Below are 27,933 nucleotides of genomic sequence, written 5' to 3'. Positions count from 1 at the left end.
GAAGAAAAAGACGACAGTCGATGGGAAAAATAGCTTTTATTCTGCTTCATTTAGAAAAATAAGAATTACAACAAGTCAAAGCAAGGCCTCCGGTTCTGACCGCTGGTTTCCTTAAAGACCAACTTTGACAGATTTGGGTAAAATGTTTAACCTTCCAGACGCTGAGGCTCAAACAGGAAAAGCTGCAGCCTGAGCAGCGATAAACCATCTGAAGGCTGCAGCCGATCAGCAGAGCTAAAACTGGACCTCTGCTCATCTTCACATGGAGGTTCTAGGCTTTCTAGAAGGCAAATGAGGCACTTTGAGGTTCAACAAGATTAATAATAAAAAATATTTGGCCTGAAGGACAAAATCAGACAAAAACTATCAAGTAATTTTGTGGGTAAACATGAGTAATAAAGCATGAAGCTGCCAAACAAAGATGGACTCTGAGATCATCGATCCCAGAGCTGACAGGAGAAAAACACAGACTGCTGGAAGGAACCATGAGCAGAGAAAGGTCCGGTTCTACCAGCAGCAGAACCATATGAGCCCACTGACGGGACAAACAGAACCAGACCTGCAAGGACCCAGCCTGTTCAGAACTCAGTGACATCAGGCGGTTTCTGGAGCATCCAACAGTCAGAATGGAGGTTTCTGATGGCATCAGCAGAACGGGTCCCACCGCGGTTCTGAATGAGGACCGGTGGGACCTGAGGAGGTCTATGTTCTGACTGACGGATGCTCTGCAGAATCAAATACCTTCAGACCAGTCCAAACACTCAGAGGTTCTGCTGTCCTCATAAACCGGCACATATGTTTGGATCCTGAGAGTTCAGCATTGAACATGTAAACCGAAGAATCTCTCTAAAGTCATCATCAGATGATCCAACATCAGCTAAAGATACGAGCCCTGAGGGAAGCGCCTCCCTTTGGAGGCGATCAGGATCCTGTCCCAACATACGGCGAGTAAACAGGCGTTAAACAGCATTATTATTAACAAAGCTTCGCTCCGATCGGATCAGAACCCAGCTGAGCGTTTGGACCGAGCAGAGTCCTGAACAGGCTTTAGAACAGCAGACATGCAGGAAAACAGGAAGCACCAAGCAGATCCAAAAAAATCATCTCGTAAAAAAGCAAAAAAAAAAATCCCGACGGTAGAAAAAGATCTTTGGTCGATCAGCTGAGGAGCTTTTCCTTCTTACATGACGGAGCAGTTCTCCGGCTTCATGCGACCCTGAGGAGGAGACAGAAAACACTTTACTTCTCCTGATTCTTCAGGTCTTAATATTTAACTCGGTTTTGACTTGGATGGAAATCTAACTTTTCATGAAACAGTCAACTTTAACCTAAAGTCTGTCTGCATCATTTCTAAACATTAGATCAGATGTTAGGATCAGTCCTCATGCAGCTTCTTTACCAAACACTTCTGAAGTCATGCTACTCTAACCTCAGTTCCATTTCCATCCACTCTGGTTATCTGGTATCAGAACCAGTAGAACCGGGCCGTACCTGTCTGGGCTCGTTGGTTCCCATGAAGGAGGTTCGTCCCCCAAGGCCTTCCAGTCCGCCGGAGCGTTCTGATGGTTGTCCACATGAGTCGCACACTACGGTGCGGCTGCGCAGGTTGTACTCGTGCTCGCCGCCGCTAGTGCTGTGAGCTCCCTGCAGGGGGCGCCACACAACAGGACATTACCTCTAAACATTTCTGATGAAGTTCTGTCTGCAGAATTCCAACATCTGAGCAGCTGCAGTTTGTTTGTGAAAACTTCAGAGTTCAACTGATCCAAACTCAGAACTTTACTGGTCGAAACCAGCAGAAACAGGGTTAGGGTCATCCCTGCTATCCCCCATCATCCTCGCTAACCCCCATCGTCCTCGCTAACCCCCATCGTCCTCGCTAACCCCCATCGTCCTCGCTAACCCCCATCGTCCTCGCTAACCCCCATCATCCTCGCTAACCCCCATCATCCTCGCTAACCCCCATCGTCCTCGCTAACCCCCATCGTCCTCGCTAACCCCCATCGTCCTCGCTAACCTCCATCATCCTCTCTAACAGCCATCATCCTCGCTAACCGCCATCATCCTTGCTAACCCCCATTATCCTTGCTAACCCCCATCATCCTCGCTAACCCCCCCATCCTCCTCGCTAACCCCCATTATCCTCGCTAAACCCCATCATCCTCGCTAACCCCCCATCATCCTCGCTAACCCCCATTATCCTCGCTAACCCCCATTATCCTTGCTAACCCCCATCATCCTCGCTAACCCCCCATCATCCTCGCTAACCCCCATTATCCTCGCTAAACCCCATCATCCTCGCTAACCCCCATTATCCTTGCTAACCCCCATCATCCTCGCTAACCCCCCATCATCCTCGCTAACCCCCATTATCCTTGCTAACCCCCATCATCCTCGCTAACCCCCCATCATCCTCGCTAACCCCCATTATCCTCGCTAAACCCCATCATCCTCGCTAACCCCCATTATCCTCGCTAACCCTCACCATCCTCGCTAACCCCCATCATCCTCACTAACCCCCATTATCCTCGCTAACCCTCACCATCCTTGCTAACCGCCATCATCCTCGCTATCCACCATAATCCTCGCTAACCTCCATCATCCTCGCTATCCACCATCATCCTCGCTAACCTCCATCATCTTCGCTAACCGCCATCATCCTCGCTAACCGCCATCATCCTCTTTAACCTCCACCATCCTGGCTAACCGCCATCAAGGTTAGTTAACCACACTCAGACAAAACAACGGGATGGCAGCCGAAGTTAGGACGATAGAAGCGAAGCCAAGTGTTTTTGCTCTCACTTGAATGTGATTAAACAGCCCAAAGTTCCATAAAAACGTAGAAAATAACTTGAAAACAGGAAGCGGAGAGCAGCGGCTGCAAAAGGCGCCAGCGTCCACTCAGCCGCGCATGCGCTAACCACCATCATCCTCGCTAACCGTCATCATCCTTGCTAACATCATCATCCTCATCCTAAAATGAGCCCAGTGGCTTTTCTGAGCTAGATTTTAATATTTTTTTCAGCCTTAGGCATTGTAATAAACCAAATCAGCGTCCAAAGTACAGAAAAATAGGACCGCTGTTATTACTCAGCTTGGAGCTGTGCGCATTGATCCAGCTGCAGCTTTTGCAAGCCGCTAAAACGGGTCTGCCTTCTATAACCTTGCCACATGCAGGCTTGTTTGAAACCTGAAGCAACATTAAGGTGGAGCAGGAGAGGAAGAGTTTACCATGTCATCATCCTCTGCCTCGGCATCCTGGAACAAGGTACGCGTCACATTCCTGGTAGCCATTTCCTGTCCAGAGAGGAAAGGTTCAGTGTGAGAAACTCAAACCCAAAGGAAGCCAAACCGAGCCAAAGTTCTGACCTCTCCTCCGGCGCTGATCAGGGTGGTCTGCAGCAGGTCTCCGGTTCCCCAGGAGGCCTGGCTCTTCCAGACCAGGTGGTTGGGGGGGTTGTGGGTTCCCCCACCAGAGGTAGCCCAGACCTGCAGAGTTTGGGACTGAGTTACTGACCCGTTTGGTTCTGACTCACCAGAATGGAGCCGGCGAGCAGCGAGGCGGACTCACCGTCACTGAGGCTCCGGCCTTCAGGGTGAACTTGCTGGGAAACTTATAGACGATGGGAGTGGAGCTTCCAACTTGTCTCTTCAGCTCCCAGTTGCCCAGAGACTGGTCCTGTAGGATCCAGAACAAAAGGATAACAGAATTAAGGAGACGGGTCAACACCTTTGACCCTCACTGGTCCGATCTTTTGAAAAAAGGGGAGAGAATCACAATGTTCTGACATTTTGGCTTAAACTGAAAGTATGGTTCTTGGGTTGTGCTACTAGAACCAGACACCATTGTAGATGACCGAGGCCATCAGTCACCATTCTGACTATTTTTCACCAATGAAAAGTGAAAAATTGTCACTTTTCATTTTTTAAGGAAATTTCTCTGTCTGTGGACCCGCCTCCCCGACCCAATGTATACATATGGAAGGTTACCTCATCAGCCTTGTTGCTCAGACGGATGTACTTCCCGTCCAGGTCCACTTCGTCAACTGTGATGCGTCCGCTGGCAGAGGCCTGCTGGCTGATGCGGGTCTTTGTCACAGTACCACCCACCATGCTGGAGGTCTCACTGTCGTCGTCCCGGCGCCGCTTCTTGCTGGCGCTGGATGAGGTGCGGCTGCTGGAAGCCACGGCGGAACCAAAAGAGGGGAGCAGGCGGCTGGTGTGGCTTGATCCGGAGGTCCGAGTCACCGTCACCTTGGAGGACGAGGGACTGGGGGACAGACGGAGCCTGGGGGACAGAGGGACACCGTGAACATCCCAGGTTCTAACCAGCCTAACGACTTCTGATGGTTGGACGCAGAACTTCCGACCTAGAAACATTCTCAGACTGAACGTCCCACAGTACAAGGTCAGGTATCCCCAGTCCAACTGGTTTAGAGGGAATGGTTCCCCCAGTCAAACCAGAGCAGAGGGACCAGTCCCCCCGGTCCAACCAGTTCAGAAGGACCGATTCCCCCAGTCAAACCAATACAGAGGGACCAGTCCCCCGGGTCCAACCAGTTCAGAAGGACCGATTCCCCCAGTCAAACCAGTACAGAGGGACCAGTCCAACCAGTTCAGAGGGACCGGTTCCCCCAGTCAAACCAGTACAGAGGGACCAGTCCAACCAGTTCAGAAGGACCGATTCCCCCAGTCAAACCAGTACAGAGGGACCAGTCCAACCAGTTCAGAAGGACCGATTCCCCCAGTCAAACCAGTACAGAGTGACCAGTCCAACCAGTTCAGAGGGACCGGTTCCCCCAGTCAAACCAGTACAGAGGGACCAGTCCCCCCGGTCCAACCAGTTCAGAAGGACCGATTCCCCCAGTTAAACCAGTTCAGAGGGACCGATTCCCCCAGTCAAACCAGTACAGAGGGACCAGTCCAACCAGTTCAGAGGGACCGGTTCCCCCAGTCAAACCAATACAGAGTGACCAGTCCAACCAGTTCAGAGGGACCGGTTCCCCCAGTCAAACCAGTACAGAGGGACCAGTCCCCCCGGTCCAACCAGTTCAGAAGGACCGATTCCCCCAGTCAAACCAGTTCAGAGGGACCGATTCCCCCAGTCAAACCAGTTCAGAGGGACCGATTCCCCCAGTCAAACCAGTAAAGAGGGACCAGTTCAACCAGTTCAGAGGGACCAATTCCCCCAGTCAAACCAGTAAAGAGGGACCAGTTCAACCAGTTCAGAGGGACCAATTCCCCCAGTCAAACCAGTTCAGAGGGACCGTTTCACCCAGTCCAACCAGTTTAGATGGATTGGTTCCCCCTGGGAATCTTTAGGTCTCCCTGGACCTGATCCAGGTTCCAGTTCCAGGAAATCTGAATCCATTCCGGTTCTGGTTGATGGTCGATGCAGAGCAGCTGGAGGTTCTGCTGACAGGCCTCACTGGGCCGACCCACAGAGTCCAAAGATCTCAGGTAAGAAGCAATAAGGAGAACCTTACGGTTCTTCCTGAAACCTTCCCGACTAGGTTCCACCTGGAGGTTCTTTAAGAACCACCACCTGCTTGGCTGAAGTCCAGAGGACCAGAACCGGCCCGACAGACAGAGGAACAGACAGAGGAAGTCAGTCTTAGGTCTGGTTGGACATAAGAACTAAACCCAACCAGCAGGACGTTGCTGTGGTCTAAAGTTCTTTCCCTTCTGGAGCTGCTGTGGAGGTAGAACCTGGTTCAGATCCGGTCCAATAAGGCAAACTGCTTCCAGAAAGGCCCGTGTGGCTCATTAGCAAGACCCCTGCAACAGAGGCAGAAGCGGCCAATCACCTCTCCTCCTCGCCCTCCAGCAGCTTCCTGTAGGCGTTGATCTCCATGTCCAGAGCCAGCTTGATGTCCAGCAGCTCCTGGTAGTCGTCCAGCTGCTGCTGCATCCGGGCTCTGATCGCCGCCATCTCCCGCTCCTTGTCCTCCAGGCGGCGCCGCATCATGTCTCGCTCCCGGGCCAGAGCCTCTTCCAGCTCCCGTACTCGGGCCTCGCTGGACGACAGCTGTGGAGACGAGCAGAATCAGAACCTGGGCCGGTTTGAGAGACAGACGGCAGCAGGCGGCACCGGTACCTGCTTCTGCAGCTGGGTCAGCTGGGTGGTCATGCCCTCCATACGGACGCGGGTCTGCTGCAGCTCCTCATGGGTGGCGCCGACCATGTGGCTGTTTCTCTCCGCTGACTGACGGGCATTTTCCAGCTGAGAAATGGAGACAGAGGAATCAGAACCAGACCGGGTTCAGTTCTACGGGTCTCCAGATTCTCAACAGTTCCACTTAAAATAACAATAAAACCAACATTGAACAAACATTCATGATCCTGCAGATTCATTCAATCAAAGATTTGATCTCTGCTTTTGTTAATCAGTTCTGCAGCTTCCGGGTTCCTGTCAGACTTCCTATTATGTTCTAAAGCCTCCGTCACACCTTGATGATTTGGCAGTTTAAAGCCTGCCAGAGAAAAATAATAAATAAAAAGAAAAGGGAAAAGAAAGAAAGCAGGTTTCTGGTGTCAGGAGACTGAGCGTCATGTCTGCTAGGAAGTGTGTTGGTGGTGGGCGTGAACGCAGGGAGGATCCATCACTCACCTTCTGGCTCACCCTATGATGGGGATGAAGTCTGGAGGAGAACTGATGGTTCCCCCCCTTTATACCAAAACGCTGCCAATACGCCATTATACAGTAGTTGGAAGTTAGAAACACGTTCAGCGTTCGTCTGGAACACGGCGGATACACTGATATGTTGGAGAGAAGTTCTGGATAAGTTACGCAGAAGTTACTCAGAAGTTTAGGATCAGCTAGACGCCACGACTGATGAGGAACTGACACTGAACGGATGTCGACCATCAGATAACTGACCTGGAACTGATGGACCACGGATGGCAGATGGAGGGAAATTTGAACATTGAAATTCAGAGGTGTTAAAAGTTTCCACGTTTGTTACTTCAGTAGAAGTTTAGATCCTGCAGATTAAAAACACTCTGGTAAAAGTTGAAGTATCAACTTGACCTCTTTACTCCAGTAAAAGTGAAAAAGTATGAGCTCCAAAAACTACTTAAAGTATAAAAGTATAAAGTAACCTTTAATAAAAACAACCAGATGCTGCTATATGAATTAAAGCTCAATTTTTGGATTATTTCTATAAATCCTCTGAGATAGGGCCAAGGATGAGGGAGGTCTGGTTGGTCTCCGTCTCCCGATACGCTCTCGCCTGTGTCCGACCTTTCAGACATTTCAACATCTTTTTCTGAATCCTTCATTGAAGCATGGCATAGACAATTCACGTTAGCAGTTTGAAGAACACCTGCTTGCTTCTGATGATTTCCTTTAGCTAACCAATGAGTGTTTGCGTTCTATGACTCATCCAATCACACTAGGTTTCACCGGATGTGGGCGGAGCCAATGATCTGCATTGGATGGAGCGCATGACGGGAAATAAAGATTTAGAAACATTAAACCAGAGGAACCAATTAAAAACCAGCGGGTCTGAATAAAGAAAATCATCAACCAGTAAAGATCTGGAGACATTTTTAATGATCTGTTACTTTAAACAGAATTTAACGCTGGAATAAAATTAGGTGTTTATGAATCCATGTTAAACATTGAATTTTTAAATAAAAAAAATATTTAAAAAAAAAAGAAATTTTCCATTTCAAGTGTTTATTTGTAGAGAACAACAATCGTTCAGTTTGGTTTATAGATAATTTCCTGATTCCAATTTTTTCTCAAACCCCTGAACTGATTGTTTGTTATTTTCTTTCTTTTTTCTGTCTTAATGTTGGCAGTGGGCTTTAGGCTGCCCTGCAAGGCTTTAAACCTGGGTTTAACCAGAGACTAAGCCATTCTCAAGCACATATCAAGGAGCTCATTTTGAGCCTGGATCCAGATTTATTGTTGATTCTGTTCATGGTGGAGAATCCTGCTTCACAGCAGCAGGTTGAGCCAAACATCCTCTAAATGTTCAGGCTCCGCTCCGGTCCAGCCAGGTCCGGATCCTCTAATCGCACCAAACAGGAGAAAGAACGGCGAGAAGATCCGGTTTGTCAAATTAAAATATAGTAACAACAGATCAGTAACTATAATTCTTCTACATTTCAATAAACTAACAGCGTTTATTTCAAAGATTGGATGCAAACTATTAGTCCTTCAACAGACCAGGAAGCAGATTTCTCATCTCCATCAGAAACTGAACATCTGCTGGATGCTGATGGGGATTATTTAATCTGTCAGATTAAATTAAGCCTTCATTTCTGCATGTTTTGCTCCTATTAATTTAATGATAAAATGGCGCATGCTCTCCTGGAGCTCCGAGGATCAGTCAGAGCGCAGCGATACGGAGGAACAGCGGAGGCTGGAGGCTTTGCTTTGAGAAGGAGGTCTGGATGCTGCGGGGCGGAGCGCTGGGGGGGCGGAGCGCTGGGGGGGCGGAGCGCTGCGGGGCGGAGCGCTGGGGGGCAGAGCGGAGGGATTTCTGGGTAACAGGAGAAGCGGCGCAGTGACGTTTAGACTCTGTTATGTAAATCTGTAAATGTTTTAAATCAGGTTGGGTCCAGATTAGCCAGCAGGTGGATCTGGATCCGGATCTGGATCCGGACCGTGGTCCGCTAATCCGTGACCTCTGCATTAAACTGAAGCCAAGAGTAACGAGGAACGATTGTTTTAAAATGCAAGGAATAGAAAGTACAGATACTGTGTGAAAATGTAATGAGTAGAAGTCAGAAGTAGGAAGAAAAATAAGTAATGGAGTAAAGTATAGATACCTAAAAGTGTACTTAAGTACAGTAATGAAGTATTTATACTTTGTTACTTGACACCTCTGTTGAAATTTCTCCACATACTTGCTTTACCTGGACGTGCTTCAGCGCGCTCATACCTTATAACCTAAATAAAACTGACCCATGACTTATAACGGATCAATCTGAACTTCTAAATGAGGAACTTCTCCTCCAGCGACCAGCAGGGGGCGGCAGAACTGTACCTTGGAGTTGTAGGTCCTCTCCAGCTCCTCCTTGTAGATGCGAACCTGGTCCTCGTGCTGCGCCCTCAGCTCAGACAGAGCTTCAGCCAGTTTGCTTTCAAACTCCTGCTGCCTCCCGCCGTCGATCTCCACTATCTGGGAACTGTGCCGACGTCTGGCCTCACGCAGCTCCTGCAAGACGCATGGCAGGACACCGATTAGAGCTCAAGGTTCCGGCAGAAACATCATCATCGTTTCTACAGGTAGCTGCAGCTGCCACAGATCAAGATAATAAGTTAAACTATTGATTCAGTGGAATATGGAGGACAGAACATTTGGGCAGGAAAACGGACCAGGAGCACAGACCTCATTGTAGATGTTCTTCTGGAACTCCTGCTCCTCCCTCAGGGTCTGGAGACGGTTTTCAGCATCCACCCTCCTCAGCATCTCATCCTGCAGCTGCTTCCGGGTGTCGGCCAGGCTACCTTCCACCTGGGAAGCACAAAGACAGAGAAACGTTTATGATGTTTGCAGCTGTGACCCTGGAGAGAAGAGATGCTGTTCCTCTGTTTGGACAGCAGGTGGAGCACAGCCACCGCTCTGACGGAAGATTCATTGATAAAAGCTGCAGAGGAAGCAGCTTCCTGTCTCCTCTGCACAGCCTCATTCATGATCAGCTTCCTCACTGATGGGTCCTGCATGATGCAGACAAACATCTTCAGATGTTCTACAGCTGGCTGCAGAACCCAGCCGCCCTGCAGGCCATCACAAAGCGACAGGAAAGCGTCCAGAGATCAGCTTTACTTTGAGGAAGGAAATTCTCCACAAGCCAAATAAAACTTTGCTGAGTCCAGATGTTTTACTACCTTGGCCAGCTGGGCCTTCAGCTCCTTCAGCTCGGCCTCCACGTTCCGCTTCTCGCTCAGGGCGGTGGTGTAGGCAGCATCTTTGGAGTTCAGCATGGCCTCCAGGTCCTTCAGCCGCAGCAGGGCGGCTTCCAGGTCTGACTCCTTCTTGGCGTTCCTATGGAGACGGAGGGATGGGGTGTGGCTATTATTCGGCTGAAGGTCTTCATGGTTTCTCCTCCTTTTCTACCTTTCGGCCATTTTCCTGCCTTCCTTTCTCAGATCACAGCTTTCTAAGACTTTTTTGTCAGCTTTATACTATTGATCAAATGTAAACAGCAGGGAAGAAAAAACATGGTGCGAAACGCCTTGATAAGGAAGTTCAGAGCATTAAAGGTGCAGGAGGAGATTTTTTACCATGTAGCTTAAAGATCCCCCCACAGCCGCTTAGCAAGCAGTGAAATAGAAGCTATGGAAGGTCTGGAAGGTCTGGAAGGTATGGAAGGTCTGGAAGTGAAACTAAAAGAAACCAGCGAATGATGGTGCAATTATGCAGTATTTTGGTTTTTCTGGGCGTCTTCTTCTGAAACCGTTTAAGTCTGATTTTCATCTTAAACAATCTAGGATAAAAGGTTGGATGTTTGCAGATTACATTAAAACCTTAATGATCAGCATCTTCATGTCCATAAACACTAAAAATAAAGAACAAACCCGACAAGGAACCCAGTTGAACTGGTGAAGGATTCTAAGGAAAATGTGACACATTCATTCCCACAAGGTGGGCTCTCCTCAGATAAAAATGAGTGAATTTTATGTTAAAACTAAAAAATAGCGACAGGCAAGACAAAAAAAAGGAACGAGTCAGAACCAGTTCATAAAGGAGACACCACAGCCCACAAACTGGGACCAGTCTGGCCTGCTGCTGCTCCCACAGCAATACCACCTCTGGGATCTGGTAGAGCCCATCAGACCTGAAGTTGGGGCCCATCAGGTCCATCTGAGGGGCCACAGGGAGGGGTCTGACAGCTGTCAGGCTCCTGCTGTCCATTGGTCCTGTGGGTTGGTCCATATGGGACAATAATGGGTCCATATGTCTGCCTGAGACAGCTTCCAGGACGGGTTCTGCTCCATCCGGACCAGAACATCACATACTGGACTCCAAGCTGCTGGATCTAAGAGCGCTTCCAGGGAGAGCCATGAGGCGTGGTTCTGGTTCCACCGCGGGGCAGAGGTGAAGCAACACGACTCAGAGGCTCATTAATGTTTGATTAAGGAACCACGGTAGGGTCCAAAGACCAAAGCAGGCCGGGTCCAAACCGCTCCGGTTAATGAACTCTGAGATCCACCAACAACCTGGAGATCCAGGTAGATCTAACCCTAACCCTTCTGATCCAAACGTTGGCTAAAGAACATCTCATCCTGAGGAAGTTCTGGAACATAAACCAGATAGATCAACTTCTACACAACGTCCATCTGGAAAGGCTCCAGTGTTTGCTAAAGGGAGGGGCATCACCAGGTAGCACCCGCCTCCAGGTCAAGCTTCTAGCCAATCACAGCAGCCGTAGCAACATTACTGATTTGTTTCAGACGTTAACTGATGAATCAGGAGGATTCTCTCATATCCTCTCTATCCTTGGATTTCCCAGGATTCATTGCGAGACCAAGCAGGCCGCCTGCTCCGTGCTCAGAGGAAAAAGAGAAATGGCGCCAAACAGTGGTGAATATTGGAATTGCAGTTTAATATAATCCAAGTCTGTGAATAGTTCCGTCTGAAATTAATAAAAATAGTTGTTTTAATGATTACTGAGTCAGATATGTGGCGTAACGTTTGATTTGTCTAAAGGTTTCTTAGACAATGACTCACATCCTCTCCACGACACACTGGTCCAGCAGACTCCTCCCACCCAGACGCACCACAGGAAATCATTTCTACCGGTGGTCATCAACCTCTATAACGCCTCCCTCAAGTGATTCAGACCCCGCCCCCCGTAATAGACATTCATGCACTATTTTTGCACGCCACGTATCACTTTACTTGGATTTAGTTTTTACATATACATAGATATACATACATATATATACAGAAGAGCTATATGTGTACACATTTCATCCCTTTTTTTTCTTTTTTTCTTTATTATCTTGTGTAGTTGGATGTGTTTATATATATTTTATATAAAACTGTAACTGGAGCGTGTAACTAAGTATTTCCCTCTGGGAATTATTAAAGTATTTCTGATCCAGATTGATCTGTTCCTGTTTAATGGCTGACATTAAGCCCAGATTCTAATATCTCTGCAAGTGGGGGGGGGGGGGGACTATAAATCTGATAACCAGAGATGGGAAGTAACGAAGTACAAATACTTCGTTACTGTACTCAAGTAGATTTTTTTTATATTTTTACTTTACTTTACTACTTATTTTTATGGTGACTTTTTACTTCTACTCCTTACATTTTTACACAAATATCTGTACTTTCTACTCCTTACATTTTAAAAAATTGGCTCGTTACTTTAGTTTTGAATCATTTCAATGGAGTTACCGTTATTATTTTTCACGTCATCAATACCAAATTCAATCTAATTGGATGGGAATCTACGTTGCATTTGATGCACCGCTACAAGATGAATCGACAGATTCGGCGGTATTCATTCGCGGCAAATCATTGCAGCTTGGTGGCGGTGGCGTTAGCATAGTAGCATGGACGACGAGATGATTGAAAATGAACACCACTGAGATCTAGTCCTATTGGCAGACATCCATTTAAAATGTAGGCAACGGCATGAAAAAAGTGGTTTCTACTTTTACTTTTATACTTTAAGTAAATTTACAAGCCTGTACTTTGTTACTTTTACTTGAGTAAAGAAGTTTAATCAGTACTTCCACTTTTACCAGAGTATTTTTTAACACAAGTATCTGTACTTTTACTCAAGTACGGAAAGTGAGTACTTTTGCCATCTCTGCTGATAACTGAGACGACGTTTCTGCTGCTGAAGCTCCTCAGGAACGTTATCAGCACCCAGAACAGCAGCGAGGAGTTCAGGAAACAACAAGCATCAACTCACAGAATTTGACTCTCTTTTCCAAAACCAACAATAACTGGGTCCAGTCGGTTCCCTCCTGCTGTTCAGCTGATCGGGCCAGAACTGGGTTCTGGAATTAAAGTCTACACCGGGCCTAAGACCTGCTCTGTGACCTGGCCCCGCCCCCTTTATCAGATTCAACTCAACACTAAAAGGTCAGAGCAGAGACGATAACTGGACTGCAGGAAAAGGAATCTGGAAAAGGAGCAAAGAAACGAGCTGGAGGAGGGAGGAGGAGAGCAAGGAGGGATGAAGAGGAGGAGGGAGGAATGAAGGGGAGGAGGAGAGGAGGGAGGGATGAATGGGAGGAGAAAAGGAAGGAGGAATGAAGGGGAGGAGGGAGGAATGAAGGGGAGAAGGAGAGGAGGGAGGGATGAATGGGAGGAGAAAAGGAGGGAGGGATGAAGAGGAGGAGGAGAGGAGGGAGGGTTGAAGGGGCTCCCCTCCTCCTGTATGTCTTACCGTCCCTCTGAGTAACAGAAACAAGCTCCGCCCCTTTACTGGGGGATGCTAGCCCTGTTTTGCTTGGCTGTTGCCGTGGTAACCGGGGCCTGTAGCTCAGGTTTCTTTGAACATAGCAGAAGAAAAGAAAAGAAAAAAGCTGTTTCTGAGACTCTGGAGGAATTCAGAACTGTGGAGGTTCTGAGGTTCTGGAACCCAAACCTGCTTTAGATGCAGGAGGACCTTTAATCACCAGAACTTTCTCTTTCTGGTTCTTCAAACATTCTGAGGACCCGGATCTACAGAAAACAGCTCAACAGAACCGCCAAGGTCCAAAGAACAGAACCCGACTATTGCTGGAGAAGGACTCTGATCTGATCCATCTAGACCAAGATGTCCTGCAAATGCAGCCTGAGGACCGACAGTTCTGCAGAACCCGACCTGAGCTTCAGCAGAACCACTGTGGTCCCCTAAAGCACACACCCGCCCCACCCTCAGAGGGGGAAACGGACCGGGCTGTCCCCATGGCCACGGACCTCACCAGAACCCTGGAAGGGGCTCTCTGGAGGAGCTGCAGCGAAAAGGCAGCAGAACAATGAGCTCTCTATAAATACAGACGAGCCCAAAAGAGAACCAGGAAAAACAGGCCAAGCCAGAACCCGGCTCTGATTGGACCAGCCCGGCTCTGATTGGACCAGCCCGGCTCTGATTGGACCAGCCCGGCTCTGATTTACACTGAAACCTGATCCTGAAGATGGTTTCTAAGCCGCTGGACGGAACCGAGCCTGGAAACTAACCAGGAGTTCTGGCTGCAGGACGGAACCGAGCCTGGAAACTAACCAGGAGTTCTGGCTGCCGGACGGAACCGAGCCTGGAAACTAACCAGGAGTTCTGGCTGCTGGACGGAACCGAGCCTGGAAACTAACCAGGAGTTCTGGCTGCTGGACGGAACCGAGCCTGAAAACTAACCAGGAGTTCTGGCTGCTGGACGGAACCGAGCCTGGAAACTAACCAGGAGTTCTGGCTGCTGGACGGAACCGAGCCTGGAAACTAACCAGGAGTTCTGGCTGCTGGACGGAACCGAGCCTGGAAACTAACCAGGAGTTCTGGCTGCTGGACGGAACCAAGCCTGGAAACTAACCAGGAGTTCTGGCTGCTGGACGGAACCAAGCCTGGAAACTAACCAGGAGTTCTGGCTGCAGGACGGAACCGAGCCTGGAAACTAACCAGGAGTTCTGGCTGCTCGAAGGAACCGAGCCTGGAAACTAACCAGGAGTTCTGGCTGCCGGACGGAACCGAGCCTGGAAACTAACCAGGAGTTCTGGCTGCCGGACGGAACCGAGCCTGGAAACTAACCAGGAGTTCTGGCTGCCGGACGGAACCGAGCCTGGAAACTAACCAGGAGTTCTGGCTGCCGGACGGAACCGAGCCTGGAAACTAACCAGGAGTTCTGGCTGCCGGACGGAACCGAGCCTGGAAACTAACCAGGAGTTCTGGCTGCCGGACGGAACCGAGCCTGGAAACTAACCAGGAGTTCTGGCTGCCGGACGGAACCGAGCCTGGAAACTAACCAGGAGTTCTGGCTGCCGGACGGAACCGAGCCTGGAAACTAACCAGGAGTTCTGGCTGCCGGACGGAACCGAGCCTGGAAACTAACCAGGAAGTCTGGCTGCTGGAAGGAACCGAGCCTGGAAACTAACCAGGAGTTCTGGCTGCAGGACAGAACCGAGCCTGGAAACTAACCAGGAGTTCTGGCTGCTGGACGGAACCGAGCCTGGAAACTAACCAGGAGTTCTGGCTGCTGGACGGAACCGAGCCTGGAAACTAACCAGGAGTTCTGGCTGCTGGGCGGAACCGAGCCTGAAAACTAACCAGGAGTTCTGGCTGCTGGACGGAACCAAGCCTGGAAACTAACCAGGAGTTCTGGCTGCTGGACGGAACCGAGCCTGGAAACTAACCAGGAGTTCTGGCTGCTGGACGGAACCAAGCCTGGAAACTAACCAGGAGTTCTGGCTGCCGGACGGAATCAAGCCTGGAAACTAACCAGGAGTTCTGGCTGCCGGACGGAACCGAGCCTGGAAACTAACCAGGAGTTCTGGCTGCTGGGCGGAACCGAGCCTGGAAACTAACCAGGAGTTCTGGCTGCTGGACGGAACCAAGCCTGGAAACTAACCAGGAGTTCTGGCTGCTCGAAGGAACCGAGCCTGGAAACTAACCAGGAGTTCTGGCTGCTGGACGGAACCGAGCCTGGAAACTAACCAGGAGTTCTGGCTGCTGGACGGAACCGAGCCTGGAAACTAACCAGGAGTTCTGGCTGCTGGACGGAACCAAGCCTGGAAACTAACCAGGAGTTCTGGCTGCAGGACTGAACCGAGCCTGGAAACTAACCAGGAGTTCTGGTACCAATAAGCTGCTCTGAAAATGAACCCAGATGAGGTCCAGCCTGAACTTCGGGGTTCTGCTGCTCCTCCCGTTTGCTCAGACTCTCACCGTTTCCACAGCAAAGCCTTTCCAGGCTTGTGTGCTGATCGGTGGGTTCCACTCCTCCCTGCCTGCTGATTGGCTGTGGGCCTCGGCCAATCAGCAAGCAGCTTGGTTTATACTGCACGACTCTAATCTGATTCTGGGTTTTTTCTACATTTTCCGCTTTTTGCTCTCAGGTTGATTCTTTGGACTCAATGGGAGAAAATGATGAAAAGTTTTTATCCTGCAGGATCAAACAACCAATCCAGAACCTTTTAGCTTATAATTCAGTCCAAACCACTATCATCCATCTAATAATAAGACATCTGCTCCTTTTCAGCTTCTAGAAGAATTTAGAGAGAATTTCTTCAGATCTAGAGAAAACAGATGTAAATGTATCCGTCTCACTCTCAGCTGTGGAGGGGGCCTTGATTGAAGGTGGGGGGTATAAATAAGAAAGGGACGGCTTCTTCCCACCGACGGAAAAGGGAAGTAGTAATTGCTATGGCAACACAGTGATGCCCCGTTTGTGGCTGTAGCTCTGTGGCGCAGGTTGACGTAGCATTAAATGTTTACCCCTTTCCTAGAACAAATGCATGCAGTTAAATCAAAGACTCAGGGCTGAACGGTCCACTGGCCCTACCCACTACATGGTTTGGGACGGCCCTTAATATGGCGGATCCTCCGCAGGAACGCACAGGCTGAACGGTTCACTGGCCCTACCCACTGCGTGGTTTGGGACGGCCCTTAATATGGCGGACCCTCCGCAGGAACGCACAGGCTGAACGGTTCACTGGCCCTACCCACTGCGTGGTTTGGGACGGCCCTTAATATGGCGGATCCTCCGCAGGAACGCACAGGCTGAACGGTTCACTGGCCCTACCCACTACGTGGTTTGGGACGGCCCTTAATATGGCGGACCCTCCGCAGGAACGCACAGACAGAGGGTTAGTGCTTAGGCGCCAGTTTGGCATTGGGCCCAAATGTCTAGAAATCCTCCATCCCAGCTGAGCAACAGTCTGACCTCATCAGTGGCGCCTCCTACTGTTTGGAAGGAATTCCAACATTTTAGGAAACAGTTGTTCCAGTTCAGGCTGATCAGCTAGCATTACATATTAAAGTCTATGGGGGTTAAACTGTGAGTAATATGTTGATTTATAGAGTTTTAATTAACAGATTGTTCTGTTTTTCATCATTTTTATATAATTTCCTTCCTGTTAATGTTCCCCCTTTGAGCTGTTTATCCCAGCCTGCTGCTCAGCACATGACCCACTGAGGATTCTGCAGCTTTCAGCTGAATGCAGCTGTGGTGCTAAAGCTAATCAGCGTTAGCTGCTCAGTCGGGTCCAGATATGCTGAATAACGGCTACAAAGAGAAACAGAACGTCTTTACTAAAACCCGACAGAACGGCAACATGTGACTTCGACCTCAGGGCCTCTGCACCATGAAGTGATAAAGAGTCTCTGTCAGTCTGAACTGAAACATTTGTTTGTGCCTGATGTGAGAAATGTCCACACCCACAGCCAACCCCTGCTAGCGTGTCAGGATTTACATACAGCAGCGATGAGTCACCCCCCACCCCCCATCGGGCCGTCTGATGACTCACAGCAACTCGGGGGGGGCTGGATTTTACCTCAGTTTTACATTTCCTTATGTGGACAGAGGTTTAACCTGGGTAACCACGGCGATGAGCTTTCCTTGGATCAAAACTGAAAGTGTTGCAACTTTTCTGCAGTAAAGATAAAGTCTGTAAATGTTTGGCTGAATGTGTTTGAAGTCCCGAACTGAAGCGTCTCATCGGCTCCCTGCAGCAGAGCAACGGAAACGGGCAGAAGGTTGGAAAGCAGAAGGAAAAACAGCTAAATGAAATAAATCCCAATAAACCAACATTCTATGAGGTGAAGACGCTGCAGGGCGGGAATATTTTCCACTCTGCGGTTTGTTCCACGCTGCACCAACGTCTGTCTCTGATTAGGAGTGAGGCAGCGGCTCGCTGCAGCCTGCAGCCTTTTAGAAACCAGTCGACCCACAATCCTGGATAACAGGGATAACCGGCTGGAACTCCCACTCAGAACCAGAACCGGCCTGGTTTGGGCCCCACTCAGAACCAGAACCGGCCTGGTTTGGGCCCCACTCAGAACCAGAACCGGCCTGGTTTGGGCCCCACTCAGAACCAGAACCGGCCTGGTTTGGGCCCCACTCAGAACCAGAACCGGCCTGGTTTGGGCCCCACTCAGAACCAGAACCGGCCTGGTTTGGGCCCCACTCAGAACCAGAACCGGCCTGGTTTGGGCCCCACTCAGAACCAGAACCGGCCTGGTTTGGGCCCCACTCAGAACCAGAACCGGCCTGGTTTGGGCCCCACTCAGAACCAGAACCGGCCTGGTTTGGGCCCCACTCAGAACCAGAACCGGCCTGGTTTGGGCCCCACTCAGAACCAGAACCGGCCTGGTTTGGGCCCCACTCAGAACCAGAACCGGCCTGGTTTGGGCCCCACTCAGAACCAGAACCGGCCTGGTTTGGGCCCCACTCAGAACCAGAACCGGCCTGGTTTGGGCCCCACTCAGAACCAGAACCGGCCTGGTTTGGGCCCCACTCAGAACCAGAACCGGCCTGGTTTGGGCCCCACTCAGAACCAGAACCGGCCTGGTTTGGGCCCCACTCAGAACCAGAACCGGCCTGGTTTGGGCCCCACTCAGAACCAGAACCGGCCTGGTTTGGGCCCCACTCAGAACCAGAACCGGCCTGGTTTGGGCCCCACTCAGAACCAGAACCGGCCTGGTTTGGACCCCACTCAGAACCAGAGCCGGCCTGGTTTGGACCCCACTCAGAACCAGAACCGGCCTGGTTTGGGCCCCACTCAGAACCAGAACCGGCCTGGTTTAGGCCCCACTCAGAACCAGAGCCGGCCTGGTTTGGGCCCCACTCAGAACCAGAGCCGGCTTGGTTTAGGCCCCACTCAGAACCAGAACCGGCCTGGTTTGGACCCCACTCAGAACCAGAACCGGCCTGGTTTAGGCCCCACTCAGAACCAGAGCCGGCCTGGTTTGGGCCCCACTCAGAGCCAGAACCGGCCTGGTTTGGGCCCCACTCAGAACCAGAGCCGGCCTGGTTTGGGCCCCACTCAGAACCAGAGCCGGCCTGGTTTGGGCCCAACCCAGAACCAGAACCGGCCTGGTTTGGGCCCCACTCAGAACCAGCCTCCAAAGATGGCTGCAGCCAGAAAGCCGAGCTGGAAGAACAGCAGTAAAAACTGCAGCAGCTCCATGATTGTGGGAGAAGAAGAATTTGATGCTGGAGTTCAGTCAAGTTGTGGTTGATCCAGAGGCCTGGAGGCTGGGAGTTCACACGCAATGCTGCAGCGAGCTGGCACTGAGGAAACGCAGGAAACAATGGAAGCACGGAGAGCGGCGTGCTGCGGAGACTAACCGACACACCAACAGGATGATGGCGTCCCGAGACGTTAAACGTAGAACTGTGACTAACTAGAACATCCGCCAGCCACACCCAGATGGTTCCCAGTAAGACCAGCAACTACAAGCATTCCACATGTCTTTATTCAAACATGAGCCATGGAGACGGGAGGCGGAGCCATGGAGACGGGAGGCAGAATCATGGAGACGGGAGGCAGAGCCAGGCAGCTTCAGGCTACAATAGGAACCACATGAAAATAAAACTTGGACCCAAATCTGTGTTTTCTTCCAATAAATAAAGCAGAGCAACAGTTAATGGGAAACACATGAGGCCCCAGAACAGGGCCAGAACATCCGAGGCCTTGAAGAGGAGGAGGGCCCCGCCATCTTGGCTCCGTCTGCCCGCTCCAGAATGGAGACCCAGGCTGCCTGATCGGTACCAGGTTCTGATCCTGTATTGATCCATGAGCCCAACATTGAAATCTCCATCCAGAAGCTTTAAGGCCAGATTAGTGGTTCTGATCGGCGCCTTGTTTATATGATGAAGGTCTGAACGGTTCCTCCTTCTGCTCCCGTCTGATCAGGACGATTTTCTGGGCCGCTCCTGCAGGAAAAGATCAGGCCACAGAAGCAGAACTTTCTGGAGGCGCCAGAGTTATCATTCCACTGGGTTACCTGGAGAACACCTGACACTCAGAGCAGCGGATCTACCAAGATCTCCTCCAGCTGGATCCTCCTGAATCAAAGGATTGGATTCCCTCCTTGGACTCTGGTAACCATGGAGATGAGGGCTGAACGCTGACAAACACAGGGGCCCCTGGACCACAGCTGAAGATCAATGATCACCTTCAGGGACCAGAACCATTATGGAAGCAACTGGTGGATCTGGTTGAGGCTCTTTCTAGAACCGAGTCAGAACTCTGCATGGAGTTCCTCCGTTCCATTCCAGGGTGAAACTGGATTTTCCTGTTTTAATGGTGGATGTTCAGATTTACCAGTATAGACCAACGGGTAAGATATGGGTCAGAATCCACATGTAGAGCCGACAGAAGCTACAGCCGAGGAGAAATCTGCCTCCAAGCTGCTAATGAAATGATGAGCTAATGGCGGCAGGAAGCGCTGATGACCATCAGGACAAACTGGGACATTATGGTTCCAGGACGGTCATTAGTTCCTCCTCCTCTACTTTCCACTCATTAATCCTGCAGTAAAGGGAGATAAACTGGCCTCAGAAGGCGGTTCTGATCCGGTCCCAGATGGTTCTGATCACATTCTATTGAACGGTACAATGTTCCTGATTGGCTGCAACTCTATCCTGGAGACAAATATCAGCTGTAAAGGTTGGAGCTTGGCCTGTTTTTCAGTGTTTAGTCCTGTTTTTCTCTGAGCTCAGCTGATCACTGTTGGATTTCTCTGAAAGATCATCATCTTCTTTCCTTTACGACCCGTTTGGGTCCAAACCAGCAGCTCCAGAACCTGAGGCCTGGTTCACAGAAACTTCTAGTCATGTGGAGAACATGTAACTGGGCCATGAGTGGAAACAATACCAACAGAACCTTCTGGAGCCCGGGGCCAACAGAACCTCCTGGAGCCCGGGGCCAACAGAACCTCCTGGAGCCTGGGGCCAACAGAACCTCCTGGAGCCTGGGGCCAACAGAACCTCCTGGAGCCTGGGGCCAACAGAACCTCCTGGAGCCTGGGGCCAACAGAACCTCGTGGAGCCTGGGGCCAACAGAACCTCGTGGAGCCTGGGGCCAACAGACACTCCTGGAGCTGGGGACCAACAGAACCTCCTGGAGCCTGGGGCCAACAGAACCTCCTGGAGCCTGGGGCCAACAGAACCTCCTGGAGCCTGGGGCCAACAGAACCTCCTGGAGCCTGGGGCCAACAGAACCTCCTGGAGCCTGGGGGCCAACAGAACCTCCTGGAGCCTGGGGCCAACAGAACCTCCTGGAGCCTGGGGACCAACAGAACCTCCTGGAGCCTGGGGCCAACAGAACCTCCTGGAGCCCGGGGCCAACAGAACCTCCTGGAGCCTGGGGACCAACAGAACCTCCTGGAGCCTGGGGCCAACAGAACCTCCTGGAGCCTGGGGCCAACAGACACTCCTGGGGCCGGGGACCACCAGAACCTCCTGGAGCCCGGGACCACCAGAACCTCCTGCAGCCCGGGACCACCAGAACCTCCTGGAGCCCGGGGCCAACAGACACTCCTGGAGCCTGGGGCCAACAGAACCTTATAGAACCTCCTGGAGCCCGGGACCAACAGAACCTCCTGGAGCCTGGGGCCAACAGAACCTCCTGGAGCCTGGGGCCAAAAGACACTCCTGGAGGCGGGGACCAAAAGAACCTCCTGGAGCCCGGGACCACCACAACCTCCTGGAGCCCGGGGCCAACAGAACCTCCTGGAGCCCGGGGCCAACAGAACCTCCTGCAGCCCGGGACCACCAGAACCTCCTGGAGCCCGGGGCCAACAGACACTCCTGGAGCCTGGGGCCAACAGAACCTTATAGAACCTCCTGGAGCCCGGGACCAACAGAACCTCCTGGAGCCTGGGGCCAACAGAACCTCCTGGAGCCTGGGGCCAAAAGACACTCCTGGAGGCGGGGACCAACAGAACCTCCTGGAGCCCGGGACCACCACAACCTCCTGGAGCCCGGGGCCAACAGAACCTCCTGGAGCCCGGGACCAACAGAAACTCCTGGAGCCCGGGACCAACAGAACCTCCTGGAGCCCGGGACCAACAGAACCTCCTGGAGCCCGGGACCAACAGAACCTCCTGGAGCCCGGGACCAACAGAACCTCCTGGAGCCCGGGACCAACAGAACCTCCTGGAGCCCGGGGCCAACAGAACCTTATAGAACCTCCTGGAGCCCGAGACCAACAGACACTCCTGGAGCCTGGGGACCAACAGAACCTCCTGGAGCCCGGGACCAACAGAACCTTATAGAACCTCCTGGAGCCTGGGGACCAACAGAACCTTATAGAACCTCCTGGAGCCCGAGACCAACAGAACCTCCTGGAGCCTGGGGACCAACAGAACCTCCTGGAGCCTGGGGACCAACAGAACCTCCTGGAGCCCGGGGCCAACAGAACCTCCTGGAGCCCGGGAACAACAGAACCTCCTGGAGCCCGGGACCAACAGAACCTCCTGGAGCCCGGGACCAACAGACACTCCTGGAGCCTGGGGACCAACAGAACCTCCTGGAGCCCGGGGCCAACAGAACCTCCTGGAGCCTGGGGACCAACAGAACCTCCTGGAGCCCGGGGCCAACAGAACCTCCTGGAGCCCGGGAACAACAGAACCTCCTGGAGCCCGGGACCAACAGAACCTCCTGGAGCCCGGGACCAACAGACACTCCTGGAGCCTGGGGACCAACAGAACCTCCTGGAGCCCGGGGCCAACAGAACCTCCTGGAGCCCGGGAACAACAGAACCTCCTGGAGCCCGGGACCAACAGAACCTCCTGGAGCCCGGGACCAACAGAACCTCCTGGAGCCCGGGACCAACAGACACTCCTGGAGCCCGGGGCCAACAGAACCTTATAGAACCTCCTGGAGCCCGAGACCAACAGAACCTCCTGGAGCCCAGGACCAACAGACACTCCTGGAGCCTGGGGATCACCAGAACCTCCTGGAGCCCAGGGCCAACAGAACCTCCTGGAGCCTGGGGCCAACAGAACCTTATAGAACCTCCTGGAGCCCGGGACCAACAGAACCTCCTGTAGCCCGGGACCACCAGAACCTCCTAGAGCCCGGGACCACCAGAACCTCCTAGAGCCCGGGACCACCAGAACCTCCTGGAGCCCGGGACCAACAGAACCTCCTGTAGCCCGGGGCCAACAGAACCTCCTGTAGCCCGGGGCCAACAGAACCTCCTGTAGCCCGGGGACAACAGAACCTCCGGGAGCCTGGGGCCAACAGAACTTTACAGGACCTCCTGGAGCCCGGGACCAACAGAACCTCCTGGAGCCTGGGGCCAACAGAACCTCCTGGAGACCGGGGCCAACAGAACTTTACAGAACCTCCTGGAGCCCGGGGCCAACAGAACCTAAAAGAACCTCCTGGAGCCCGGGGCCAACAGAACTTTACAGAACCCCCTAGAGCCCGGGGTCTACAGAACCTAACAGAACCTTCTGGAGCCCGGGGCCAACAGAACCTTAAAGAACCTCCTGGAGCCCGGGGCCAACAGACACTCCTGGAGCCCGGGGCCAACAGAACCTAAAAGAACCTCCTGGAGCACGGGGCCAACAGAACTTTACAGGACCCCCTGGAGCCCGGGGCCAACAGAACCCTGGGGAACATGGAGGCTGCCTGATGTACCCAATTCCTGCGAGGCAGAGGGCGTTGGCCAAGCTGCAGGTAAACATGTTGGACCATGTTCCGTCTGCAACAGAACTTTCTCAGTCAGGATCCAAACATGCTTTTCTAACATAACAAAGGTGTTTGCTGCAGGATGATCTACCTGGAGCCACACCCAGAACCAGTGCAGGTGGGGCGGCTCAGGGGCCGGGTTGGTCTGTTTACCTTCAGCTCAGTGTCTAGATCACAGTCCGTCTGTCTGAGTCAGACCGCACCACCAATGGGTCCTGACTCGTCTTCTGGATCGTCAGACCCCCCCAAACCATTGCAATCAGGCTCAGATCTTAGAGCAGTAGAGTCTAGATCAGATCATAGAGTAGAGTCTAGAGTCAGCATTAAACAACCCCCCCTTGTAAAATGGTCCTCTGGTCCTGCACCGGGCATCAGATCCCTAACCTAACCCTAGTCTTTAGAGGGTTAGCATCAGCTAAACGCTGAGGAATGTTTACATTAAATAACCATCATTGTTCCTCCATCATGTAAACAGATGATCCACCAGCAGCAGCCTCATCTCTAAATACGTCTATTTCTTCGTTCTAAATTTCGTTCTAAATAAGCTGTTATTATGAGAGTTTAAAGTTAATATATATTTAACTTTTGTTTGAAGATCATTTTCCTTTGCAGAAATTTTACAGTAAAAATTACATTGAAAATGTAAATGAGATTCTTCAGTGCATTTTTATAACATTTTAAAGCTTGCATTATTTTTATCTTTTTTTTATTGCCTTTCAAGGCCCCCAAATTCCTGGTGGCGCCCCTGCATTAGCAGCACATGCTAACTACATGTTGCTACATGCTAGCTACATGTCTGAGGTTTTCTGAGGACGCATGCTTAGAAAACAGTTTTTAATATTTGCTAAATGTGGCGGAGCTGCAGACAGCTGTGGGGGGGGCATGTGCTGTGGCTAAGCTAACAAAGCTGTGAGTGTGAAGAGAAGCAGACGATGCCTTCAGGCTGAACAGGTGTGTCCATTCAGCTCAGTTTCACCTGTTGGAGCCCAACTGCTGCAGAGTATTAATAAAGCTCACTTCCTGTCAGACCAGCCCACTCCAGAGGCCTAAAAAAAACCTCTGAGTCATCGCACAGCGCCATGGAAACCAAACACCAAACAGGCTGACTGGAGTCCAGCAGATAAAAGTTAGAGAGGCTGAATCTGTCCTCTGATGCAGCCGTGAAACGTTCAAGAACGCGACCATTTCAGAACCAATCAGAGCTGACCTACAATCTGCATCACAGCAGCCAGACGCTCCTGAAAACATGAAGCCGCCCTCCAGAGGTGTCTCTGATCCGGTTCCACCAGAACACGCCTTCGGTTCTACTGATCTGAATGTTCAGCAGCTGCTTCAAAGAACAGAAAACCTGCAGCACTTTGACTCCTTATAGGATCTAGGTCCTGATTTCTATACCTGTAAAATCTGTTGAAATCACCTGGGAGACAAAGTTGGTTCTGCTGAACTGATCTGGAATCAAATCTGATCGAACCTCCAGATTCTGCGTAAATCATCATCTAACGACCATCTGAGATCAGGAAACGTTTTTAAATGTCAAACAGAAATGAATGTTTCATCAAACTGCTGTTCTTCCTCCTCAGTCTATTCTGGTTTGGAGGTTCTCTTCTCCTCCTCGCTGCTCTGAAAGGTTCTCATCATTCTAGGAAACTGTTTTCTATATCAAGTTCACTTCAAGCTTTGCTCTCAGTTCTAAATATAAGAAAAATGCTGCCGGTAAATAAAGGGTTAATGTCTGCAGGCATGCTTTTATTTTGATATTCTCAGCAGGAAGTATTCTGGTTAGCCTGGCTAAGCTAGCAGTGGTTCACCCCCCCCGTCTCTGCCCCAGGCGCTCACACACTCAGCCAACAGGAATGTCCCCCAGCTCGTGTCGGGTCTGGCCCCGGCCCCGTGCAGCATTCCTGCTGTGGCCCCGCCCCCTTTGTTCTGAGCACTGGGTGTGGAACAGAACCCACTTACACCCCCACCTGGGTGGAACAGAACCCACTTACACCCCCACCTGGGTGGAACAGAACCCACTTACACCCCCACCTGGGTGGAACAGAACCCACCTACACCCCCACCTGGGTGGAACAGAACCCACTTACACCCCCACCTGGGTGGAACAGAACCCACCTACACCCCCACCTGGGTGGAACAGAACCCACCTACACCCCCACCTGGGTGGAACAGAACCCACCTACACCCCCACCTGGGTGGAACAGAACCCACCTACACCCCCACCTGGGTGGAACAGAACCCACCTACACCCCCACCTGGGTGGAACAGAACCCACTTGCCCGGTTCAGTTTAATTTAGGGTGTAGTTCCTAAATTAACGAGGGGGGGGTGTTCCTACCTGGCCTTCAGCTCCTTGTGCTCCTCCCTGATCTTTCCCAGCTCCAGCTGCAGCCGCGCCCGCTCCTTGGCCACCACGTCCAGGGTCTTCCGGGCGTCAGCCAGCTCCGTCTCGTAGGCCGACTTGATGCCCGACAGGTCGCGGGTGACCTCGGACTCTGACTCGGTGATGCGCATCCGGAGCGAGGCGTTCTCCGACTCCAGGGAGCGAACCTTGTCGATGTAGATGGCCAGGCGGTCATTAAGGTTGCACAGCTCCTCCTTCTCCTGCAGCCTGGTGATGCGCGCCGGCGATACGGCGCCACGGGGCCGCTTCTGGCTGGGCGTTTCCATGACGATTACGGGTCAGAGGTTCAGGTGTGGGTCAGCTGTGGATGAGGAGATGGACACTGTCAGACTTCACCTTGCTCTAACCCCCCCCCCATCAATGGGGAGCAGCTGAGAAGCTCCTGATTGGTGGACCTCTGTGGATCCAGCATCAATCTTCTATCAATAAGGACTGAGGATGAGGAGGAGGAGGAAGCTCAGCGTTATTCCAGCTTCTACAAACATTCCTACATTCCTTCTCTGTTCGATCGTCTCAGCGAAGGGAAACAGAAACTTTGAGATCAGGCGGCACATAAATGGCGAGATCAAGCAGGTGACCCTCGACCCCCGACGTTCCCATCCTCGGCCTGTGGGTGGGACCTGGAACACGCCCACAGGACCGAGCTGCTCGCTCTGGGAGAACTTTGAATCACAAACTTCAGGTCCGTCCAGACTGCAGCCTGGGGGCCTCCGGATGCGGATCTTACCGTAGCTGTGAGGATCTCCTCTCTGAGTCTGCTGAGGGAAGCTGGAAGCTTCTGGAAGTTTGTCTCTGTGGATCTGGGAAGGAGAGTGCAGTCCTGCTCTGGTGGGTGTGCGCGCCTTTGGCTCCAGCCCTGAACTGTCTGCCGTCACTGCAGCACATCCACCTACTGCTGGAGAGAGAGGGGGCGGGAGCTGCAGGGAGGGAGGGGGGAGCGGAGGCGGAGCCTGTGGAGCCAGAGGGAGCTGCTGCTTTGCTTCCATCGCCTCCTTCTCCATTTCCTCCAGACAGGCGCTGCCACAGCGAGCGGCTGACGGGACAGAGTGACTCCCCCCCCACACACAAAACACACAAACATGTCACTCAAACCGACCCCGCCCACATCTCAGATTTACCTCCATGAGGTGAAGGTAGAGGAGTCCCCCCCCCCCCCAGCATGAACGATGGCAGGAGGCCAAGAAACGTTCTGATCGTCTCTGATCTTCATCCAACAGAAACATTCCTGCTTAAACTGGAACCGCCTGAAACCACAGAACCGTCCATGCTGGATCGGACCGGGCCGGAACCGGGCCCCCAGCAGAGGCCCCCAGCAGAGGACAGAGGCCCCCAGCAGAGGACAGAGGCCCCCAGCAGAGGACAGAGGCCCCCAGCAGAGGACAGAAGCCCCCAGCAGAGGACCGGGCCCCCAGCAGAGGACAGACACCCCTAGCAGAGGACAGAGGCCCCCAGCAGAGGACAGACACCCCCAGCAGAGGACAGACACCCCCAGCAGAGGACCGGGCCCCAAGCAGAGTACAGACACCCCCAGTAGAGGACAGAGGCCACCAGCAGAGGACCGGGCCCCAAGCAGAGTACAGACACCCCCAGCAGAGGACAGATGCCCCCAGCAGAGGACAGACACCCCCAGCAGAGGACAGAGGCCCCCAGCAGAGGACAGAGGCCGTGGCCCCTATGAAAACCTTCTGGCTCCGCCTCCAACTGATCCCAGGACATGGTGGACCTTGGTGAGCAGCCAGCAGATGGTCAGAAGCAAAGGACTCAACTAGTGAATCTAGTTCTAGCTTTCTAGGACCGTGACTCTTCATCACTTTTAGACACCAGCAGTCATCTTCATCAAACAGACCAGATCCAGGAACCAAACTGGGCCAAGAACCAAAGAGACCAGGAGAAGATTCCTGAAACCCAGAAGGTTCAGAGAAACTTCCGCCTGCAGT

General features: G+C 52.0%; 2 protein-coding genes across 2 annotated transcripts; one reads left to right on the top strand and one right to left on the bottom strand.

The window, feature by feature from the left end:
• Positions 1-17: 17 nt before the first annotated feature.
• Positions 18-26,880, bottom strand: LOC119776789 (lamin-A-like). Its single transcript, XM_038275389.1, has 13 exons — positions 26,724-26,880; positions 25,931-26,297; positions 9,845-10,001; positions 9,345-9,470; positions 9,000-9,170; positions 6,098-6,223; positions 5,808-6,028; positions 3,991-4,288; positions 3,572-3,679; positions 3,370-3,489; positions 3,232-3,297; positions 1,492-1,644; positions 18-1,216 (listed from the first exon to the last, which is right to left on the bottom strand). Exons 2-13 carry the CDS (start codon positions 26,260-26,262, stop codon positions 1,181-1,183), a joined length of 1,914 nt encoding a protein of 637 aa, XP_038131317.1. The 5' UTR covers positions 26,263-26,297; positions 26,724-26,880; the 3' UTR covers positions 18-1,180.
• Positions 25,825-27,765, top strand: LOC119776784 (acidic proline-rich protein PRP25-like). Its single transcript, XM_038275384.1, has 2 exons — positions 25,825-27,129; positions 27,214-27,765. Exons 1-2 carry the CDS (start codon positions 27,076-27,078, stop codon positions 27,763-27,765), a joined length of 606 nt encoding a protein of 201 aa, XP_038131312.1. The 5' UTR covers positions 25,825-27,075.
• The last annotated feature ends 168 nt before the right edge of the window (positions 27,766-27,933 follow it).

Source organism: Cyprinodon tularosa, unplaced genomic scaffold, assembly GCF_016077235.1.
Source record: "Cyprinodon tularosa strain WSP-4 unplaced genomic scaffold, ASM1607723v1 ctg957, whole genome shotgun sequence".
Lineage (NCBI taxonomy): Eukaryota > Metazoa > Chordata > Actinopteri > Cyprinodontiformes > Cyprinodontidae > Cyprinodon > Cyprinodon tularosa.
Note: the sequence above shows the minus strand (reverse complement) of the source record. Positions and strands in the feature narration are given on the sequence as shown.

Coding starts and splice junctions, on each gene's coding strand:
- LOC119776789 (XM_038275389.1), bottom strand. CDS start 26,262: ATGGAAACGCCCAGCCAGAAGCGGCCCCGTGGCGCCGTATCGCCGGCG. Junction 4,289..5,807: donor CTGGAGGGCGAGGAGGAGAG/GTGATTGGCCGC, acceptor TCTGTCCCCCAG/GCTCCGTCTGTCCCCCAGTC. Junction 1,217..1,491: donor GAACCAACGAGCCCAGACAG/GTACGGCCCGGT, acceptor TCTCCTCCTCAG/GGTCGCATGAAGCCGGAGAA.
- LOC119776784 (XM_038275384.1), top strand. CDS start 27,076: ATGTCACTCAAACCGACCCCGCCCACATCTCAGATTTACCTCCATGAG. Junction 27,130..27,213: donor TTTACCTCCATGAGGTGAAG/GTAGAGGAGTCC, acceptor TTCATCCAACAG/AAACATTCCTGCTTAAACTG.